Genomic DNA, 22,970 nt, shown 5'->3' on the forward strand with positions numbered 1-22,970 from the left:
AAGCATGTGGACTGAGGAGGTAGAGCATTGTTATAGGATTTTACACAAATATGATTTGGGTTACGCAGCATTACCGTTCTCTCGAGCATTGTGCTGCTCGCTTCACCAGTTACATAGTGGAGTTAGCAGTTAGAGTAGCAATGATAGAGAGGCTAGTCTCTCAGTTACAGTCAGTGTTGATGTGTATATTATATATACTGGTGAAATTAAGCATTAAAAGATAGAAACCTGAACCTAGAAAAAGGCAATTATTAAGTGGCAATTTTATAAGAGAAAACAGCAAGCACACATTGAAATGCATTCACTCAAGCACACATTGAAATAACTGCGTCATAACTTGTGCATGGCACGCGTGTTATAAATTCTGGTTTATTATATTCAAATGGAAAGGTTTTCACAGAGGCGAAACCGCGGTTTCTCTTATTCCTGTACGAGGCCCACGTGGCCCAATTGCTGCGCCTTGGAACAGATATCTAGGTGTAACAGTAAAGGGATGGGATTTAGCCAACACCACCTTATTAGTTGCATAATGTAGTAGACAGCTAGCAGCATTTATATATATATATATATATTTTTTTTTATACAAGGTACTGAAGAATACGAGGACAAACTAATAGCACCACATATAAAAATCACAAGCGCAACTGCTGGTGGATGTTAGAGACATTAGACGATTAAACACATCCTTTGGATGAATCTCTATTCACAATTGCACAAAACACAGTTACAAAAAACACAAAGGGAGAGGTGGGGGAGACAATAGTGTGTGATGCTTCTGTCCACCGTTATCAACACAAAGTCAGTACTTGAAGGAAGATGTGTAAGAAAAAAAAAATAATTAAAAAGCAAAGAAAATGTGGTTTTATGTTTGCTTTAAACCAAAATGTGTGTCCAAATCAAAGATTGTGTACTGGGTCTCTTGAACATGGGAACAGGAGGTTAGAGCAGTATATAGAGTATATAGTATATATTTAGTATACATATATATAGAAAAATGTGAGGTATAATAGCTTATAGACTAAAGCATACATGAAAAGACGCTCTACACATCTGTTAAAAGTTACAGGACGAGGGATAAAGTGGTGTTTCATGCAGAAAGGCCCAGAGGACTAGGTGCTGGCTGAACATAGCGCGGCCGAGTTTTATTACAACAAGAGACTGCGTTGTCACATGGCAGCTGCACCACTGCAAACCGACAATAATGGCAGTACAGACAGAGCTAAATGTTGGTCGACAGTGAAAACCTACAGCCTGGGAACTTGCCATTGTGTGTCAAACCCTTGTAACATTAGGTTATACATTGAAGGTTATGAGTTCAAATTTGGTTAACAAAATAAAAAACAGACTGTAAAAGTCCTTTTAAATAAAAAAACAATTACATAAAATACTTAAAATACTTAATACTGATACCGTAAAAATTGTAACGATAGCCGAAGCCTATTAGAAATGAGTAGGACAGTGGTTCCTAATCCTTCACTCCTAAAAATGAAGGCGCTACAAAAAAATTCTTGAGGGAAGCCACTGAAGATGCCCTTTTGGTTCTATAAAGAATCATTCTTGTAGTAGAGATGTGAGTGTGAAGAACCTGTATCATCAAGAGAAGGTTCTTTAAGCCTTTTAACAGTTCTTCACAGTCACACATCCCAAATTCAAATGGCACTTCTATGGCATCGCTCAAAGAACCTTTTGTAGCACCTTAATTAATTAATGTATTATTTTTTTAAGGGTGATGTCCTCAATGACTTCTCCTCTGGACATTTCAGTGTTTTTCCTGCTCTGACACCTTTTCCAACTCAGGAAAGGCTTGTAAATTAGCCGAGGAGGATCATAGCAGGGAAACTGCTAAAATACGCAGGCCAGTTGTACTGCAAGACCGGAGTTGGGAACCACAGGAGTGAAATGAAGAGCAGGCCTCAGGCAGGTCAGTTGCTCTCTTTGGTAGTGACTGTGACGAGCTGTTTGGCGGCCTTGGCGATGTCGTAGGCGCACTGGATGAGTTGCTGGGTGACCAGCTGGGCGTCGGCGTGGCAGGAGTCAGCTGGCGTGGCCCGGTGGCACTCGCCCTGCAGCCGGCTAGCACTGGAGGTCAGAAGGCGCAGTGACCCACGCACCAACTCTGAACTTGGCCTCTGAAAAAGAGAATGAAGAAATCCATCACAACTTATCACAGCAATACGGAATCATCTGTTTTTTATTTATTATTACACTTAAATTCCACACACTCATAACTAACAAGTACACTGTTAAAAGTATAAGATCCTTGAGGAATGTTTGGAGGTTCTTCAGTTTAAAACCGTGGAGGAACATTTTAAGCTGCTTCGAGGAACCTTCAAGGAACTTTTTTTTTCCTTCTAAAAACCTCCAGGTACCTCCAAGCACCTTAAGATGAAGAGATTTCTCAAGGATATATAACAGTGTAGGTTTCATACTAAGTCGTCTATAGTATTTATACTACAAACTGATATTACTAAGACTTCCCTTGCTGATGTAGTGCCTTGATGATGAACAAATAGATGTGCCATAATGTGAATAATGTGCCAGTATTCAATATAATAAAGCATACCATGATGTTTATCAACATTTAAGGTGCTATTCAGAACACCAAAGGTTCTACCACCAAGTCAAAAAAAATATACGGGAGTACTATGTGCAATGTAGCACCAAAACACCACCAGAGCAAGAGGCTACCACCACCATGCTTAACAGCTAGCACAGTGTTCTTGGAGTTGATTGGCCAAGATGACCAAAGGTAAGGTTGGAGAGGTACAAAGTACATTACAGGAAGATAAGAGGCCTTGGTCTTGTTAAAATACATTTTGAAACTTTCAGCACCACTGAATTAATAATCCAAGTGGGTATGTGTTCCAACCCTATTTATATAATTTCGACCATGTACTTGTACACTACTGATAACTATATGCATGTATGAACGTATGTACATGTATTATATTATGCATTAATGCTTTTTATATGGCAATATAAGTGAGCATTGTAATATTTGTCAGCACATATTATTATATTAATAAGAGGAGAGATCAAAAATGGAACACATTTGTTGGTAGATGCAGCCTTACCTTTGGAAAGAGGGTAGCCATTTCAGTCACAGCTTGGTGAATTCTTTCTGAACATGGAACAAAGCTGGCGGAACAACAACAACAAAAACAAAAAAAAACAGACAATAAAAGTCACCCAGCTGTCAAACCAAAAAGTCAGCAGCTACACAAGGCTCAAGAACACATGATGCAAGAAAAACAGCATTCTTGAGCATAAAATGTGATGTCTGAAAGCAACAGGTTCACAAAGCACAAACGCAGCCATGCGCCATCTACCTGCTACTGTTTATTCTCTAAATAATTTTACAGTTCAGATTTTTTTGTTGTACTTGGAAATTTGCATACTGTTAAAATAAACAAAAACCAGGGTATGATTCGAACATATGCTACTATTTAAAAGTTTTGGAATTAATGTTTTTAATATTATTCATTTATTCAAATGAGCAAATTATGTAATCCTGAATAACATCTTGCCAATATGCTTAAAACACGAGGCATGGACTCTGCAAGACCTCTGAAGGTATTCCCATAGTATCTGGCACCAGACTAAGTTAGCAGCAGATCCTTTAAGTCCAATAGGTTGTGAGGTGGGGCCTCCATGGAGCAAATCAATGAGCCTTAGGTGCCCATGACCCTGTCCCTAGTTCACTGGTTACTGCATAACATAATAGATCAAAACGACCTGCCTGCTGTTTTGGAGATGCTCTGACTTAGTCGTCTAGCCGTCAGAATTTGTCTTGTTCACTTGCTGCCAAATACTTCAACCCCTGAACAGATGCCACTGTAGATGATTATGATCAACGCTATTCACTTCAGCTGTCAGTGATGCTAATTTTATGGCTGATGGGTGTATAAAAAGCCAAAAGGAATAATCTAAAATGTGCTGCAATCTTACATCACATTCAATCTCAATATGCTTTTCTGGGTGGCTTATGGATACCGTGGATATTTGTAGGACCTGACCAACTACATTTTGCATTAAAAAGAGAGCAGAATTAGTCCCGGTTAATGGAAAGTAATTCTATTTATTTATTTATTAATTTATTAAATGTGCCACAGCCAGCCTAATTTGTTAATTCCAACGTCCACCAAATGCCACATGGTGTACTGTAAAAAAAGGACAGCAATATTATGCATTATCCACCCACCCCCAACCATGACATTCAAAGTCAATCCTTCAGAAATGTGATTAAAGTCAAAATCACAGAACCAAGCACATAAGAAAGTATCCAGCATTAATACCGAAATAAACGCTCATTATATCCCACCACTCTCTGACTGTACTGTCGACGGCTTTTCCCTTTTCACCCTGTTCTTGTGATTAGCCACCAAACTGCTTTTCTTCAGAATCAGTTCCCCATGAAACAGTGACTGTCTGACACAACCTGCTCCAAAAGAAATCCCAGCTTAAGGCAAACTACTTCACTACAGGCTTTTTGTACCTGGTGAATTACAACTCCCCAGCCGAGCTTAATGTTCATGGGTGTGGCATGACAATGGAGAAAAGGCAAAAGCAAACGATTAACAGATGCAAACAAGATATGAGCACACAAAGAAAAGCACACACAGATGCAGAACTACACGAGCGGGAAGCTTTTAGCAAAGCGGTGTCAAAAGCTTAGGCTGAACGGCGGAATATACAGCAGTCAAATAAGCAATACAATACAATGCAATACAATGGAAACTCTATATACCACAGTTGTTTGCATAAAAAAGACTGATATGATCAGTCTTTTATGAAAGAAGACAATCAGTGATTATGATTTAGCTTTCAGTGGACAAAAAAAAGGCATGCTTGTTTTTTTATTAAGATATGCACAGCAGCTCTGGTTTCACAAGCTCCCGCCAAATTGTCATTATGCTTTATTTGATGCTTGTTTTAATATTACTGGTCGCCATAGCTCTTGGTAGAAGGTTGCAGTGCTGTCCTTTTGTACTTGAGGTTTTATCTAGGACACCAAGAATTATATCTAAGGGTACTTTGGCCAATGTTCCATTATCAGGAAAACACCATCAGAGCATAATGCTGCTACCACCACCATGCTTGGCAGCTGGTACAGAGTTCTTGGGGTTGATTGGCCACATTGACCAGAGGTATGTTTGGAGATGTAAAGGTAAGACAAACTCAATCTTTGTCTCATCTGACCACCAGAGAAGCTACCAGCTGTAGTCAATCATGATCACTAACAGGAAGTCAAGAGGCTCTGGACCTGGCCAGTTAAAAGACATGGAACTTTTACCACCATCGTAGAACTAATCTAAGTGGGTGTATGTATACTGTTAACCCTGCATGCATCATTTTATAACCCCACCTCCTTCAATGAGAACTGTATGTTACAGTCTGATGACAAATACACACAATGTGATCAGTGATTATGATTCATCTTTCTTAAAGAAAAAAGGTTTCTGTGAATGAAAATGTGTGTAATTTGTCAAGACATGCAGGGGACGGTCTACGCTCCACAATGCTGCTTATCAAAGGGTGGTGCTCATGGGGGGTGCTGCTGTGAATGCCAGCTGTGTTCGACACACTCCCACCACTCAGCACTTGGACAAAGGAGTCACTATCCCGATACAGAGACTGAGTACAGAGTACCAGGAGGCAGAGGTCTTTCAGCACAGGGCAGAAGGCTACTGAACAGCCCAGACCAAGGAGGGTGCTGCCTTAAAGGAGTCTCACATATATACACACACACACACACACACACACACACACACACACACACACACACACACACACACACACACGTGTGCAGGTTTGTTTTTATACAATGTCGGGACCTAGGGTCTTAGGGTCTGCATAATTCAATAGCAGAGATGTAAACAACAGTTCTTCAGGTCTGTTCAGGGTGGTAGAGAAACTGACTGACCGATTTCTATACAGTGATGCTGATAGGAACCAGGGGTGGTAATATAGCCATTTTCTGTACCATCCAAAATGATCAGTAAACCTACTCCGGAGTTTATTATATATGTAATGATGATGTTAAAATAGTGGTAAATCAAATGTTTTAGGACAAATGTTTCTTAAAATTACTATAGTTTCTTATAAGTTACATCTATGAAATATTGTCAAGGTTTAGCCTTTTCTATCCCATAATGACTTGGAAAGCTTAACACATGCTTTATCCACTCTAGGCTTGATTACTGTAACTGTCCCCTTTTGTTTGCAGTTTCAATCACTCCAGTTAGGAAATTGTATGCTGGTTATCTGTCAAATTTAGGACCGATTTGAAGATCCCCTCACTTGTTTTGCAATCACTAAATGGCCACACACCAACCTATACTCCTGACATGCTTCCAAGATAATCATAAAGCAGAGATCAGAAGGGGCTGTTCATACAGTGTGCTATATCAATGAATGAAGTTCAGGTTTAGGTGAAACAACACCCAAGATATCAGGCGGTGTATTTAGCAGGCATAATTTCAAGTAATAATGAGAAGAATCTGGTCACCATCGCCACCACTCTGAACAATTCTGACCTTCTTATCTGGAACAAAGCATTTTAGAAAAATCACTCGAAATGACTTTGTTTAAAAGTTTAAAAAAGTGGGGCAGTTCCTCTTTAAATACATTTATTTGTAAAAATACTTACTTACTTACAGTAAAAAAAATCCCCTTTCAGATTTGTAAAACTTAAACCAACACAGCACAAAACCAAGCTCATTCTGCTGGTCCTGACACTGTAGTCTACACTTAGATGTGCATAAGGTTTGTCCTGAAAATGCACAAAAACAAACACACACACACACACACACACACAGGAACACACCAGTGGAGAGGAAGTGAAAACAAAGGAGGACAAGAGGACAAGTAATTCGAGAGAATTTCTGTCTGTGTGTAACCGTATGATTTCATTTCCCCTTTTCTTCCTCTATAAATAATGGAGACTCTACAAAATGGTGCCAGTCTAATGTGAAATGGAGTTCAGTTAAAGGAAGTCCAGGGTTTGTACGAACCCCTTCAGCTGCTTAAACCATTTTAACCCTAAAGGCCTGTTTGTGGGCGCATACATCAATTGACAAGTTACATAAGTTACAAGTCACATCTTAGTGTCAGAGTAGATGTCTGAATATTTAGTGTGTACTGAAGAATTTGTATACAGGAAATAGTTAGTATACACTGGGTAACTAAAATGATTAAATACCAAGTTATAAGTACATACCAAACAATTAGTAGGTACTGAATAATTAGTACTTATTGAATAACTAGTAGATATTGAATATTTAACAGTTATTAATTTTTTTTTTGATACTGAATATTTGGTATTTATTAAATAATTAGTAGCTATTGAATGATTACACATACTGAATAATTAGTGTGTACTGACTAATTTGTCCTTATTAACTAACTAGTAGATACTGAATATTTAGTAGTTAATAAATAATAGTAGATATTGAAAAATGAAAACATACTGAATAATTAGTGCATACTGAAAGGGGTCCTTATTAAATAATTAGTGTGTATTTAACAGTGAAAACTTATTGCATAATTTGTAGACACTAAAATAATGCTGGGATTCAAGGGCTTAAGGTGCACCCATTGCTGACACAGGTGTTTAACTGTACAAACACAGTCTGTATAATCTCTTAAGCACTGCCAATTGAATGGGACGCTCTGAAACACCCACACATGAGCCTAAGCCAAGTGTTGCCTAGAGGGGTAAAAAGCCTCTCCAGAATTGGCTGTGGAGCAGTGTAACTGTGTTCTCTGGGGTGATAAAGCTTCATCCAATTTTTCATATTTGAATAGGTTTTGATCTGGGTGTGCCCTCACCTCTCATGTTTGTTTTCTTGCGCGGCCCTCAGCAGTTCCTGGATGTTCTTGGTGATTTGCTCCGTCTTGCTGATGACGTCCTCGGTGGAGGGCAGTGTTGGATCAGCCTCACACTCGTCAGGGTCACCCAACTCGGGGATAACCCCCTCTCCTGACCAGCCTGCAGTCCTGTGCCCTGGCCTGGTACATAAGGCAAGGCAGGAGAACAACAGCACATTAGATGCCAAGGACGACCACCGTTGCACATCGCAGATACTTCAGGGCCAGTGCTTTCTGCCTAGGAAATAATCAATTGTGCGAACTCAACTTTGTTCCTGGAGATGTAATACTCCACAGACTACCAAAGTGATTCCAAAACATCTGACATTCAAATGCTCATAGATTGTAATGAGCTGAATGAGGGCTCATAATATTCTGGTTTCTCAGAGCAGTGCTCATCTAAGACCTGTTCCTGTCATTAAAGTGTTGTAGACCAGACCAGACCAGACCACCATCTTGGCTCTAAGCCTAATCTAACATTCCCCGATTCAGGTAACAAAGGCCTTCAGGGACATCTGAATATTGGAGCGTTCAATCTGAACTCTCCGGGGTGGTAGATCTTCAAGACCAGTATTAGGCACCCTTGTATTAGACCATAACTCTATAGTAGAGGCACTAAGTTTTAGGCACTATTTGAGCTGGATTCAACTTTCCAGAGGAGGTTCTCTAATAAATGGAATAAAATATCTGAGAAAAGCATGCAAATTTCTGGAGATAACCTCTATGCTCATGTTACAACACAGGTGCCTCACTTAATAGTAATACAGTGCATTACTGTGTCTATTAGCAGATTACCAGTTCAAACAGGACTGCTATTACTAAGAGTTTCAGGCTCAACCGGTAGTCATAACGTCAACTATTCCCTGCACCCAAGCCCTCCATGAGCAGGATCAGGTGTGTTTGGGGCAGTGACCTTGATTACTACAGAACTTAAGTACCTTCCCAAGTAAACAGGGCTTTCGGTTTTAAAGCAGAACTAAAAAAAAAGCCATACCCAGAGTCATCCAGTTCTGCGTGGTTGGGTGTGTTATCATAGTCGCTTTCAGACACGCCGCTTTGGCCCTCCACCCTTGAGCCCTGCAGTGAGAAAGAAGGAGTGGTGAGAGCTCTACTCCTAAACCCTATCCTAGGCCTGCTTCCATCACAGAGACTATCCTATTACAGAGAAATTTAACAGGGCTTGCTCAAGAGAGACACGGCTGTGTTAAGAGCAGCCCAGGCTGCAGCAGAGGGGCATTCCTCATGCTTTAGGTGTGAAACAGACAGATGGGTATAAAAATTAACCCTAGGAAAATACGAGCCATACTGGAAACACGTGCACGAGCTAATGCTGACGGTAGACATCAAGCCAAGCCGTAATGGTGAGAACAGCTTGGGTCACAACGCTGTGGTCATAAATGCAGCACTTGAGTGAGATTAGTAGTAAGACAAAGAAGGAGCCCTGTATCTCCTATTACAAGACTGTTATGAACTGAAATGGTGGTGGGGTGCATGCAGATTTGCAAGGGCAGGGGGAATGGGAGTGGTGAAGCAGTGAGAGGAGGTTGGCTAGGGTAGAGGGAGAGGGGAAGCCAGGCTGTAGAGGAGCCCTCCGTGAGGAGGACGGCCTGTTCACTGAGCGAGTACTTCACCCTTTGGGTTCGCTCATCCCACGACCAGGACAGGGAGGAGGGGAAGGTGGGGAGGGAGGAGGCGGCGGCCACGGAAGGACCCTTCCCAATCTAGAAAGGGTTCAAATCCAGTTTATGTAAAAAGGCAGGGAGAATCTTAAAGGAACAGCTTGGCAAAAACAGATGTTTTCCCTTTAAACCAAATGTAGTAAATTATTCAAGATGTGTCTTGATGTAACGTAGCTAACAAATAATGGAAGCTATTAGCACCCAAGTTAGGTTGGTAAATGCCTAAATGCAAATGCTGAAAAAACCAAACAGGAGTTCTCCCTAGTATTCCTGAATAATTTTGACCTAAAATGAGACCAGATCTTCTTACACCTTACAAAATTACTATAACTCTGTGATGCTGGTAGGCTTTTTTGCATATGTTGCTATTTATTGCAATATTTTGAGAAATTTGTTCAATACTTTGGGATGACTTCACAATATTTTGAGATGATTTCACAATATTTTGAGATGTTTCTCATTAGTTGAATCCAGGATGTTGGAATAGCCACTTTAAAAAATGACAAAATATCTTGACTCAATAGAAATGTTATGGAATGACAGTTATGGTAGTTTTATAAGGTGTAATGAGCCAAACCTCCTTCAAATAATTGTGCTCAAGGAGGTGACACCAGTTACTGAAAGCATGCGACTGCATACTTTGTCCGACAAAGAAATGTAATGTAAAATAATTTTGCTCTATAGATAAAAGTAAAATTACTATACTTTTACATCACTTTCCTATTTAGGCTCTCCATCTAACCGTATTTTGCCAGGCTTTTCCTTTAAACAATTAACTCCACACAACAGCAGGGATATGATGATGACCGATGATTAACCAAACCGCAAATGCATAATGAAATACTGTATATATACAGTAAATACTCTAAGCTGCACTGTGTATATATATAGTGCAGCTTACAGACTGAAAACACATCCAATGCCCAGGGAGAATCCCATAAATCAAGCATGTTCTCTACAGGGCCACACTCACGTTGGGGGGAAGTGGCTGAAGGGTGAGACCGCCTGGGTCAGGGTGCGAACCGTCTCCTCTGGGATGGTAATGCTTCAAGCCAGAGCCGGTTTCATACATAGACATGGCCCGGCCTCCACGGGGGGCCACTCGGCGCTGGGGGTCTTGTGGGTGACCCAGGCTGTTGGCCCCCTGCCATTTCAGACTGGAGTTCTCATTTTGCAGGGAATTAAGCTGGAGACAAAGCAAGCAAACACACATACAAGTGCATGGTTTTACACATGTCAAGTAGACCTATCCACAATTTACTAAAAGCATTGTGGTTTAAAGATCATCTTACTCATTAGAGAGAGGGTGCTTTAAGTGGTCCTTACTCTGGTTTATCATTGACTATAAAACATTTAAAATAAATTAGTGGACACCCATTCTACTGCTTAGAAGACCTGACAAATTCTTTCCTAAAAAGTTCATGTCTTGCTTTGCAATGTTCTGGATTATCTTAATCTAAAACATTGTTTCGAGCTCACAGTAAACATCCGAGAGGCAACAGAATGGCCTGGTAACGAGAGCTTGCATCAAGATACACTATCTGGAGCCTCATCAGAAACAGGTCCTGACAGAAGCACCTGAGCAGCTATGGGAACAGGATCTGTGTCAGAGAGTAGCTGCTCCACAATGCAGATCAGATAACCACTGTGGCACAGGTTCCAGTGAGCGGTATGCCATGTATCCTGCATGATAGCGCTTGAACAGAGTAAAGATGATAGCTAGAGTATGGCTGGAGAATGGTATATGCGTGAGGTCACCACCTTGCTCTGCATGATCCTCAGCTCTTCACTCAGATGGCAGTTGACCTTCAGCAGCTGCTGGATCTTGGCTTCTGATGCATTCAGTGCACTCTTCACCTCCATGAACTCCTGCACCGTAATTGGTCCGTCGGACAGGTCGGACGACTCTGAGCTCTGGGAGGGTGAGAGATGATGAAAAAGAGAGAGGGGGGGGGGTTGTCTGTTGAGGTCATACACAGCCACCACAACCTGAGAAATGTAACATGCTTTTGTGTAAACAGTACTGAAGGACAATCCTGACACGATGACCTCTATGAAAGCCCACTCAGAGTGGTGCTTAATCTTACACTAGCAGTTAAATAGAACCGATCTTGTCTCATACACAGGTGTTTAGCACCTGCTTTGGATGTCTGAGGAATCGATCATTTCTCGAGAACCACAAAAAAATGACTTGAACTGCCAACATGGCCAAAAAATGCACGCCCAATGATTTAGTGGGTCAACCAACACAATCCCCAGATTTAAACCCCACTGAGAACTTGGTAGAAGGCTGGTTTGAGGTTGAGGACAGTTCTAAGCCACAGAGAAGAGACAGGCTTTAAGTTTAGTTTTGAATGTGGCGACAGATTTGGCCTGTTGGACATGGCTCTAGAGTTGTGGAGCCAGTATAGAGAAGGCGTAATCGCCATATCCATGTAGCTTGGATGGTGGGATAGTGAGTAATCCAGGGAGTAAGTAGAGGGAGGAGAGAAGAATTTTGAACCAGTGTTAAGCAGTTTTCCAGGTGAGTGGGGTGGGGATTTAATAGATTTAAGGCTATGGTAGATCTGTGTGTCGTCCGCATGGAAGTAAAAGTTCAGCTCAAAGCTTATGGGACTGGGTTGGGAAAGGTGCATGGAGGAGAAATTCAACCATCTTCAGTAGTCTGTGGACTGCAGTGAAGAATGTGTGGAAAGCAATTGTTTTAGATCATTTTAGGGAACCTTCTGAAAATATGGCAAAGTAGCATGACGCAGTTATCAAGGCTAGAAAATAACCTATGCAATACTGATACACAATTACAATAGCATGCAAAAGAGCAAGATTACTTTTATGTCCATCATTTATTTTCAAAATAACAAAACAGGAAAGAGTCTCAAAACAAAAACATGACCAGTCCCTTGTCTTTCTATTAATCCTTTAGGTCTTCTAGACCTCAACTTGACCTCCACCTTCCCGTTAAATGCTATTTTTAATTAGATTATAAACTGAGGGAACGGCTACCTTAAAATCCTTTGCTATCTACTTATGGTCTTCTCCTGCTTTATGGGAATCAAGTAATTTTATGATTCTGTGCTAGGTAGCTGCTTGGAGAAGCCCATGGCTGCTAATGGTTGGTACAATGTTTAGGTATTCATGAAGCTTTGAAATTTGCCTCGGAAACAACCCATAGCCCAAAGTTATCAGAGTGCTTAAATCTCTTAGCGTGTCCAAACTTTAGCTTGACACTGTAATTGTAAACCGCTGTAATGTATTATTATCAAAATTAGTATTTCTTTTTTTTATGTGCATCAGGCATTATCAGAAAAAAAAACCCCACAAAACTGGGGTGGTACCTTTGTCCGCTCATCTTTCCCAGAGGCTGGCTCCCGTTCAGTATCTTCGTCAGATGCGACGCTGTCATAGTCAGGCTGATCCAGCTCCTGACTCTCGCTCCCATGGCGGCTGCCAATGTCTTTAAGAATCAGCTCCACATTATCTGGGACAGAGGAAAAATCAATAAGGTGTCAAACGGGGCACAAAGAGGAGGTTATAAATAAAATAATAAAGTTACTACATAAAGCGTGGGAATGAGCTCCCTACCTTTGACATTGTCTGGAGAACTCCCTTGCTGACGTCGCTTTGCGTCAGTCAAAATATCGATAACAAGCGTAGCAAACTCATGTGCATTGAACCTTGCCAGCTTCTGTCTTCCCTGCATTACAGATAACCCCAAATGAGAGAGGGTTTGAAAACTGTTCTGTGTCTTCTTCATATGTCGTAAATCTGTGATTCATCCCCTGATATCCTTTAACTGTAACTTTATTATGCTTTTATTTTGTAGCCAATTAACCCACCCACTTACTAAGACTACCCAATCACTTGCAATGCTCCTGACACTGGCCAGGCACATGCTACCTCCGATTTATATATGTGAAGTCAGCCACTGCCTCTTTTCAAGTAGCCAACGCCTTTGGGAGGAAAGTACTGAAAGTATCCCCAGCTTTGATACATCAGCCAACAGATGGCTGAGCCGGTCAGCATTACAATGGCAGTAACATGGGGAGAGAGTGCCATCCACCCACCCAGATAGAGCAACGCTAATTGTGCTCTTTCGGGTTCCGGCAGCAGATAGCAGCATGAACTTGCCATCCTCGGCCCATAGTGTCAGTGTGAGCTACTCTAAGATCCTTATAATAATAATAATAATAATAATAATAATAATAATAATAATAATAACAACAACAACAACAACAACAATTTCATATCACTACTATGGAAAATATAATTTTAAATGTACAGTAAAAAGTATATTTACTTAGTATATTTACTTTGTGTATTAGTGCTACTCTGTTGTAGAGGCGTTACCTAAGCCTCACCCCAAGCATTTCAAAGCATGTGCAAAGCAACTGTCCTGACATGCTGTGCAAATGACAAATAAACCTAACTGGCAGCATCAAGTAACCTAGAAGGAGGCTGTAAAAGAGTCTGTAAGGGAAATGCTGCTGACATACCTGGTTTCTGGTGGAGGAGTACTCAGGGTTAACAGGGAGGAAGGGAACCACAGTGGTTTCAGTCACCAGAGTGCTGTGGTTTTGAGTAGCGAGCCAGACTGCAACCACAAATTTGATGGCGAAACAAGCATCACAACATTTCAGATGAGTATGTGTCCAAAGACGTGAGCTTGATCTGTTTATGACCTTCCTAACAGTGTACGTCTACAACAGTCTAGTCACGACAGTAACTGGAAAGATTCGGTTTAAACAAACCTGCATCTGTCTCTCTGCGGTCGACTTCATCGTAAACATCCATGGCCAGCTCTTCAAACTGATGATTGCTGAGCTGGAATCAAGAGCATGCTGTTGTGTTTGACATCAACAACAAAGCGCTAAGGCACAATGAGCCTCATTAACACAATCAAAGATAATCACCGGAATGAACGTCAGGTTGAAGCCTAGAATGTGTCAGAACTTCTGAGAAACAACCTCAGAAGAAAAACATACACACACAAAAAAAATGCATCTTACTGATTGGAGCTTCTTCTTCGCAGCTTTAGCCAGCTCTGACAAATCCAGGCTGCTGTATTAAAACAAAAAGATAAAGGCATACTTTAAAGGGGACCTAGAATTAAACTGTGTGTTTCTTGGCATAGCTGAATAATGAGAGTTCGGTACATGGAAGTGACAAACCGTGAACCTCAAACACTGCTGTTCCCCCTTCAAAAGAAAATCCAGCTTAACCAAAACAGAGTTGGCAAACAGGCCAATTTCAAAACCCCAAACTGTTACATAACAGTCCGGACTCGTTACATTTTCGCCCCCAAATGCCTATAATCTCCGCCCACTAGATAAAAGCCATAGTCTAAGCTTGTGAAACATTAAAACACAACACCGACTTCAAGAGAATGTGGTTTTGTTGACATCGGAGAACAGCTTATCTCCTCCAGACCCTGCCAGTCATGTAAACAGTTCTTGTGGCCGCGGCTTTTTCTGTGCCAGTGTCCACAGATGGGAAGCTCAGGCATGGTACTCAATAAAGTGAAAGCCGCTGAAGCAAACGGGAAACTGTGCTAGGCTTAAAGCTAACACTAGCCTTGTTTGCTTCCTCAAAAACCAAATGAACTGGTTGGAAAATCAGCGTGTTTCATTATGAGGCAAAATAACAGGGTGGTAAATAGGTGTGTAAAACACATCAGGGCATTTTTCACCCCAACCAAAGTCACAAACTTACTTTTCATACGTCAAACAACAGCCATGCATTATACATCACCCTAAATATGAAGTCAAAATTGGGACAACATAAAACCATGCAAGAAACGCAGTGTCCTATTTATACTTACACATTTCTTATCCATTAAATGTGAGCAAGAAGAAAAACAAATCTGAGTTATATCCCGTACATGTTTTTCCTAATATGAACAATGTTATAAAAGCATTCTGAATCTTACCTGTCTGCTATCTGAGGAATTATAAAGTGCTGTCCGTTCTTGTGATCTGAAACACACACACACACACACACTCTTTTCTGTCCATTTAATTATATTTCAATTTAATTACATTTAATTTCATCAATGCACACAGCAATGCGTCTCTTTAACCCACCAGCCTTCAAAAGCAGAAACACCATGTTTTCACTCTACTCTCCAGAGCAGTGGAGGACTGCACCGTTCATTATACCCATCATACGCACTGCTTGCCCTCCCACACCCCCTTAACACACTGTGAAACTGTGATTTTCAGATGGTGCAGTATGATTCAGTGTGTCTGAAGCAGTGATGACTGTGAGGCCGCATCTTACACAGGAAATGAGACCATTGGCCTGAGTTACCAGCAGGCAGCTCGACCGACCAAAAATAATCTTATCTTATTTCTAAATCTAAATCTAATTTAAATAAATAAGTAAAAGAAAATAAAAAGAAAATCAGCTGCTAAGACTGTGTGAAAACAGTTAAGTCACAGCATGTGTTTCTCGATACCTGGCCTTCTTCCACACAGGTAGAACGCTAGTCTGTCTGTCAGTTCATACTGGATCTCCACCAGCCTGTCAGCCAGATCCTGGTGCCCTGCTTGTCTAAAGAGAGAGAAAGACAATGATATTATAATATTAATAATAATATTCAGTTCATAAGTCCTCTCTTTAGTGGTTCACAATAAAGGGTATGCATTTATAGAGGGTAGTGGGACGGAGTACCAAAGAACCAAGGGAACTGAGGCACAAATTACACCTGTTTAGAGGATAAAACCTCATATCTGAGATCACACATTCAAGTGAATGGTATTAGCAGTGGTTTCCACCATTTTCAGGCACATTTAGTTGACTGACTTATCCAGGTTTTGCTTGCTCTCCCTTTTAATCAAATTTAGCCAATCTCTTCGCAATTATGGTGGGCTTGTTTTTTTTTTGTTTTTTTTTTTAGAGCTCCCACTCACAATATTATTAGCTATTATACATATATGGGAAAACATACAAATAATGGAAAATACAACCAATAATTATACTGAACACAAAGGCACTTCTTGGAGGGGTGATTGACCACAAGCTGGTTTCACAATAGATGGTTCGGACATTTCCTTAACGGTGATCCAAAAAAAAAAAACCCAACACATAGTAAACACATAATTTCAGTACATATATTAGTGAAGTAAGTCAGCATTACCTTGCATAATCAATAGGTGTATTTCCACTGCTGTCTGGCGCACCAGGGTCTGCGCCGTACACGGTCAGGAGCTCCGCCTGAAGCAGCTGACCAGCTTTAGCTGCTACATGTAATGGGGTGTTCCCTTTCTCCTACACAGAAGAAATGTTCCAAACCATTTGTTGCAGCACTCAAACAAAAAGAAGTGACTGAACGGTGAACACGGTGCAGGCCATTAAGTCAAATAAAGAAGTAATTTGAATAGAATTCCGAATAAAGAAAAAAAATGCATCACTGTGAGTGTATGTTACAAAAACACCTATTTACATTTCCAGTGAGCAGTGGCCGGTCTCCTTATTTATAACGTCTTTGGCTGAACTTGATGCTTCTACGGCTCTATGTGTACCACAAAAGGTGAGCGTAATAGTACCAGCAATTGTCTTGGACTGTGTGCAGAGCTCACATGAACCTCCAATTCTCCACTAACCGATGCACAGCAGAACTACTTTTTGGCAGAAGGATCTGACGCTTGGTCTTCAAGCGTATTCAGTATGAAATTCAGGGCTTCTTTAATTTATGTTTTGTCTCTTTAACTGTTGTTTAAAAGCTATAAAACACTTGAGGTTGTGTGTTTCCGCAAATAACACCATGGCATCTACGGTTCTATAGCTTAAACACATTGTCGCCGTCAAGCAAAAACCTTGTTTCTGCTACCTTAACTTTTAATGGAGGTCAATGTAAAAAGATTACTTTTCAAGTTATTCTGGAGCATTTCTATTGGTCCATTCATCATCAAATGTTGACACTATGTAGAGATTGTACAGATTCACATTATGTCAACAATAAAAATGGTGTGAACAATGTGTGTGTGTGTGTAATATATAGATATATGAACAAAGATAGATATATAGATATATGGCAAATCTGGGTCAACAACTAAACAACAACATCCTATGTTTCTGAAACTTACTGGATGGAAAAAGTTAGCCTGCGCTCCCAAGGACAGCAGCCTCAGACATGTCTCCAGATTACCGGTCCGCACACTTGAATGTAGTTGCTGAAAGCAGAACAATAATTTTTTTTTTCCAAATAAAGATGTTATATCTGCAAAAAAATTTAGACCACCAATTCAAGTCAAGACAGATTACAGTCTATTTGCTACGCTCCATACCTTACTCAAGTCCTTTGCAGTCACACTGTCATCCTCACGGCATGGCATTCGATGAACAAAGGCCAGCATTTGATATTTGGCCTTTATGAACTCTGTTTTGTTGGGACTACACAACACAAAGAGATTCTAAGTTCAGAGATTCAGGCTGAATTAAAAATCAATGTAAGATCTCACAAATTACAGTGATTACACATTACAGTGGTTACCAACCCTGTTTCTGGAGGACCCCCTGCCCTGCATGTTTTAGTGGTTTTCTGCTCCAACACACCATCCTTCACATCAGGAAGGGCTTGTTAATTGGCTGCTTGGCTGGATCAGGTGTGCTGGGAGCAGAGTTAACACCAAAATGCACAAGGCAGGGGAGGGTTTCCAGGGCAGAGGCTGGGAACCACTGCTCTATTACACTTATATACAATAGGAGTAATTACTTACTGCACTCTGTCTTGGGGGTTTGCTTTGCGTTTTCCACTCATGATGGACGAGGGGTCAAGAAGACTATGTTCCCAGATTGAATTTGCTCCATTACTGTATAACGTCTGAACCATCTGTGGACACAGAACAGTGGATTTTAGCATAATATATCTATCAGAGGTGCAAAATATATAAAGAGTATTGATATACTGAAGAATCAAGATTACTGGATGGTATGGATTATCCAAAATGTTGATTTTCTTTAATAGTTTACATGCAAGATCAGTGGCAGACAGTGGTTCAGTTTGTGTTGCGCATAAAAAGTAAAACTCAAATTTAATGCATATGATGATGCTTTTTATATTATGACAGTTTTCCTAAAATTTTATAAAAAAATGCCATATCATCTTGCTTACAGCATTGCAATATATTACATTATACTGAATCGTAACCCCTGCATCATGATGTGTATCGTCATCATCAGCCCTAACATCTGCAGTATCATTACCAGGAGTCTTACCTCCCTGGTGAAGATGGCATATAGGTTTTAGATGGCTTCAGTATCAGTATTAGTATCAGACCAATATCAGTAGAAAATATTGGATTGGACCACCAATATTGTCCAACCATTTGTGGACACCTCTTCTAATGAATGCATTCAGCTACTTGAAGTTGCACCCATTGTTGACACAGCTGTGCACATTAGTGCACACACACACAGCTTGTCTAGTCTCTGTAGAGAGGTACTGTCTGCTCCAGACTCTCTGGAGCAGACAGACATGAACCTATTGGCACCATGGGGGGGCTAGAGGTGTATAAAGCTCCCCAGCATTAAGCTGTGGAGCAGTGGAAGAACTGTGTTCTCTGGAATGAATGATGGTTGGTGCTTCATTCAATATTTTTAGGATGAGGTGGGGTGGTGATCATCCAACATCATGAATGCTCTTGTTGCTAAATGCTATCAAATTTTCAATAAATATGTCAATAATACAATAAATATGTCCCACTATTGTGCACAGAGGGGCTTCAACTGTAAACTGCTTTTCGGATAGTTTTTACAGTATAAACACCAGATCTGATTGATTCCATTACTCAGTGCAGAAAAAGTGCTACACCAAAAGCACAGTTCGGTGTAGCCTCAGCAAAAACTACAACCACCCCGGTTTTAGCAAGTAGAACCTCTAAAACAACACCTGTACATTTAAACAAGCCACATTATGAAGAACCGTACGGAGAGTGACAAAACAGAACCCACAGCAGCCACCCCCCATGTCTGTACTCTATTTTAATCTGAGGAACTCTAGTACAATACCTCATTTCCTCATAGCTGAAGCTGAAGAGCGAGGCACTAAAGCTGAACCTAAGAAGAGCTACGGCCAAAGACATGCGCTCTTTACCTGTAACTGGGATGGGGGCCACGCCGTGTGGGTCAGATGGCGGACTTGAGAACTGTGGCGGCCCAGGCCCCTGTGGATGCTGCAGCATTCATCACAGATTAGAACTCCCCTGTTGATTGAGGCCCAACGAGGCTCTGTGGAACACAGCACAAAAATAAAAGAGGTTTGTTTGTTTGCTGACTTCCCAACACAGGCCGTCTCTGATCGTATATAAAAGCTGGGGAGGTGGGAGTGATGTAGAAGGAAAAATATTGCATTACAATAATACAGGACATTTTCACCATATACACACATGATATTTTATACACAGATTAAATGCAACGTTCTACCTCTACCATCAAGGTGCATCAAGTCACAGAAACTCAGAAAGCCTTATTAGCTTGGTCATTTCCAGTAAATATGAATAAAAAGTTCACTTTGACCCTTAAAAAGAAATCTTATATCTTAGAATTATTATTCCTACCAAACATTCCAAAATCACAGATTTTTTTATTTTTTTATAATTTATCAATTTTACCCCTTTTTCTACCCAAAACGTTCAGGGGAAAGCACCCCTCCCCAGCTTAGATACAAAAGCTAACAGATGCCTATGGAGAATAGCCATCAACCCACCCCTGAGAGAGCAATTGGCCAAGTGAGCTCTTCAGGACTCCGGCTGCTGAAGGCAAACATGCCATGATCCCTGGATCACAGTGGCAGCCAGTCGGAGCCCCACCAAAGTCCCTGTTTCACTGACTGACTGTTTATGTCTTCGCCCATTCAGCCTACCACAGATTAGCACTGCCCAGTCATACTGCAGTTTTCAGGAGGGTTTCAGCTCTGAGTACTTTTTGAATGACGCACAATCCAGGGCAGCCAAACTTAAAGCAACATTACACAGCATATTTACTTTAAAATAGCAGCTTCAGAATCAGGTTGATGGTACACTGATTGTAATAGGAAGAATGGCGTCTTTGTCTCTCTCATTTAGAGATGAAACTCGGGTCTCATTAGAAAACTGTAGAGCAGGCAAACTTACATCCTATAGCTGATGAAAAAGTCTCCAGATTAAGAATGACAATACATTTACATCGAAGAAATGACCGTATCATAGTCTACTACTATTCTGAATATTGATTGTGCTTAGAATGTGTTTACTGTGCTTGCTTAGACAGATAGATAGATAGATAGACAGATAGATAGAGAGATAGATAGATAGACAGATAGATAGAGAGACAGACAGAAAGATAAAAATACAAACAGAGAGACAAGCAGATAGACAAATACATAGATAGACAGATAGTAATAGATAAACAGATAGACAAATATATAGACATACATACAGACAGAAACAGACAGACAGAAAGATAAACAAATAGATGGATATAAAGACAGATGTATACAGACAGACAGACAAACAGAGAGACAGACAGACAGATGGATAGACAGTAATAGATAAACAGATAGACATACATACAGATAGATAAACAGACAGACAGACAAACAGAGAGACAGACAGACAGACAGACAAACAGATGGATAGACAGTAATAGATAAACAGATAGACAGACAAATATATAGACATACCTACAGATAGATTAACAGACAGACAGACAAACAGAGAGAGACAGACAGACAGACAAACAGAGAGACAGACAGACAGACAAACAGATGGATAGACAGTAATAGATAAACAGATACAGACAAATATATAGACATACATACAGATAGATAAACAGACAGGCAGACAAACAAATAGATGGTTATAAAGACAGACAGACAGATAGATGTAGCTACATACATACAGATAGATAAACAGACAGACAGACAAACAGAGAGACAGACAAACAGACAAACAGATGGATAGACAGTAATAGATAAACAGATACAGACAAATATATAGACATACCTACAGATAGATAAACAGACAGACAGACAAACAAATAGATGGTTATAAAGACAGACAGACAGACAGATAGATGTAGCTACATACAGACAGATAGATAAATAGAGAGACAAACAGATGGACAGACAGATAGATGGACAGACAAACATATATATATATATATATATATATATATATATATATACATATATACACACACACACACACACACAACACAACACAACACAAATACATACATACGTGTGTTCAGTGTGCAACAGCCTTCTTAGGGAGTGTGTGGAGGGATATTAGAATATCCCATCAGTTCACTGTACTGAATGAACTGAGCAACTGATAGACAATCTGTCTGAGGTGCCCTGAGGTTTCACAGTACCTACTAAAACAGGGTCAAATGTGAAACAACGTGAAGCCCCTCTTTCAGGGTGCAGCAGCAGCAGCCTGTCTAACGCTGAGAGACACAGGGAGGTGGGGAAACAGTCGGTTTGTAAGTGGATCTGAAGCAGAAATATAAAATAAACAAAGATCTGGAGCACGGGCCCTTTAATGTGTTCGGTACAGAGCTGTGATTAGACGCAAACCCCGATAAAAAGATAAAAAATAATGCACATGGGACGTTACACGAAGCGTAGCTATAAAAACAAATATTATATTTCGTTAAAATAATTTTTTTTATTAAACCTTCCCTTTTGCTCCCACTTGTGGGCATCCGCAGACACCGAGCTAGCCAGAGCTTTAGCCAGCTAACACTGTGCACGCTTCAGCAGCCACTGAGGAAGCAAGCCAGCAAATAAAACGAAGCAGCAAGCAATGTTAAAACCCTCCTCAGTAAAAAGAAAGAAAGTGAAGAGTGTGTGTGTGTGTTTATATCAGCCGAGGTGACACTGGCTGCTCTGCTTCAATCTGAGAGAGGCTAACGGAGCTAACGGATAAGCTAGTGTAGACGGTCTCTTACCGGGGGCGCTGCAGTCAGCGCAGATCTCCCTGTTGCGAGGCCTCATTGACATCCTTTACTGTAAAAAGTCCTTGGAAATGGTCTTTTCTTTCACATTCATGAGACGGAATACATGTGAAACAGCCTGACAATCACTGGGAGGATGTGAGAAGTGACTTAACTGAGAACAATCTCGACCTTGTTGAGCCTTTTTCCCCCCAACTTCCTGAATGGGGAGGGGACCGAGCTGCGTTATTTTCTTTCCCACCCGTTTTCGAACAAGCCCCGCCTCCTTTACCGGGATTGCCAATCATAACGTGGCTATTCAAATCGCAGACTCGCTTGACTCCAGCGCAGGAGGCGGGGCTTGTCCGAATACGGGTAGGGGAAATATTAATACTGTGGGCGGAGGGACTGCCAAGTCATTTTTTTCTGAATGCTTACATACAGTCATGTGAAAAAAACAGGACACCCCTTGAAAACCTTTGTCTTTTTTTCTAACGTATTTAAACA

At 40.7% G+C, this 22,970-nt stretch overlaps 1 protein-coding gene across 2 annotated transcripts; it reads right to left on the reverse strand.

Moving 5' to 3' along the window:
* Positions 1-353: 353 nt before the first annotated feature.
* git2b (G protein-coupled receptor kinase interacting ArfGAP 2b) lies at positions 354-22,708 on the reverse strand. Of its 2 annotated transcripts, XM_072658431.1 has the most exons (20): positions 22,479-22,708; positions 19,642-19,775; positions 18,266-18,378; positions 17,834-17,939; positions 17,633-17,719; positions 16,684-16,814; positions 16,003-16,097; positions 15,475-15,520; positions 14,555-14,606; positions 14,297-14,369; positions 14,042-14,139; positions 13,131-13,242; positions 12,884-13,026; positions 11,310-11,462; positions 10,522-10,734; positions 9,501-9,590; positions 8,864-8,946; positions 7,831-8,010; positions 3,075-3,138; positions 354-2,129 (listed from the first exon to the last, which is right to left on the reverse strand). In XM_072658431.1, exons 1-20 carry the CDS (start codon positions 22,528-22,530, stop codon positions 1,923-1,925), a joined length of 2,232 nt encoding a protein of 743 aa, XP_072514532.1. In that variant the 5' UTR covers positions 22,531-22,708; the 3' UTR covers positions 354-1,922. The 2 variants fall into 2 exon arrangements, with proteins under 2 accessions (XP_072514532.1, XP_072514533.1); XM_072658432.1 differs by lacking the exon at positions 9,501-9,590 and having other exon boundaries at positions 22,479-22,707.
* Between the last annotated feature and the right edge of the window lie 262 nt (positions 22,709-22,970).

Source organism: Salminus brasiliensis, chromosome 16, assembly GCF_030463535.1.
Source record: "Salminus brasiliensis chromosome 16, fSalBra1.hap2, whole genome shotgun sequence".
NCBI classification, from domain to species: Eukaryota; Metazoa; Chordata; class Actinopteri; order Characiformes; family Bryconidae; genus Salminus; species Salminus brasiliensis.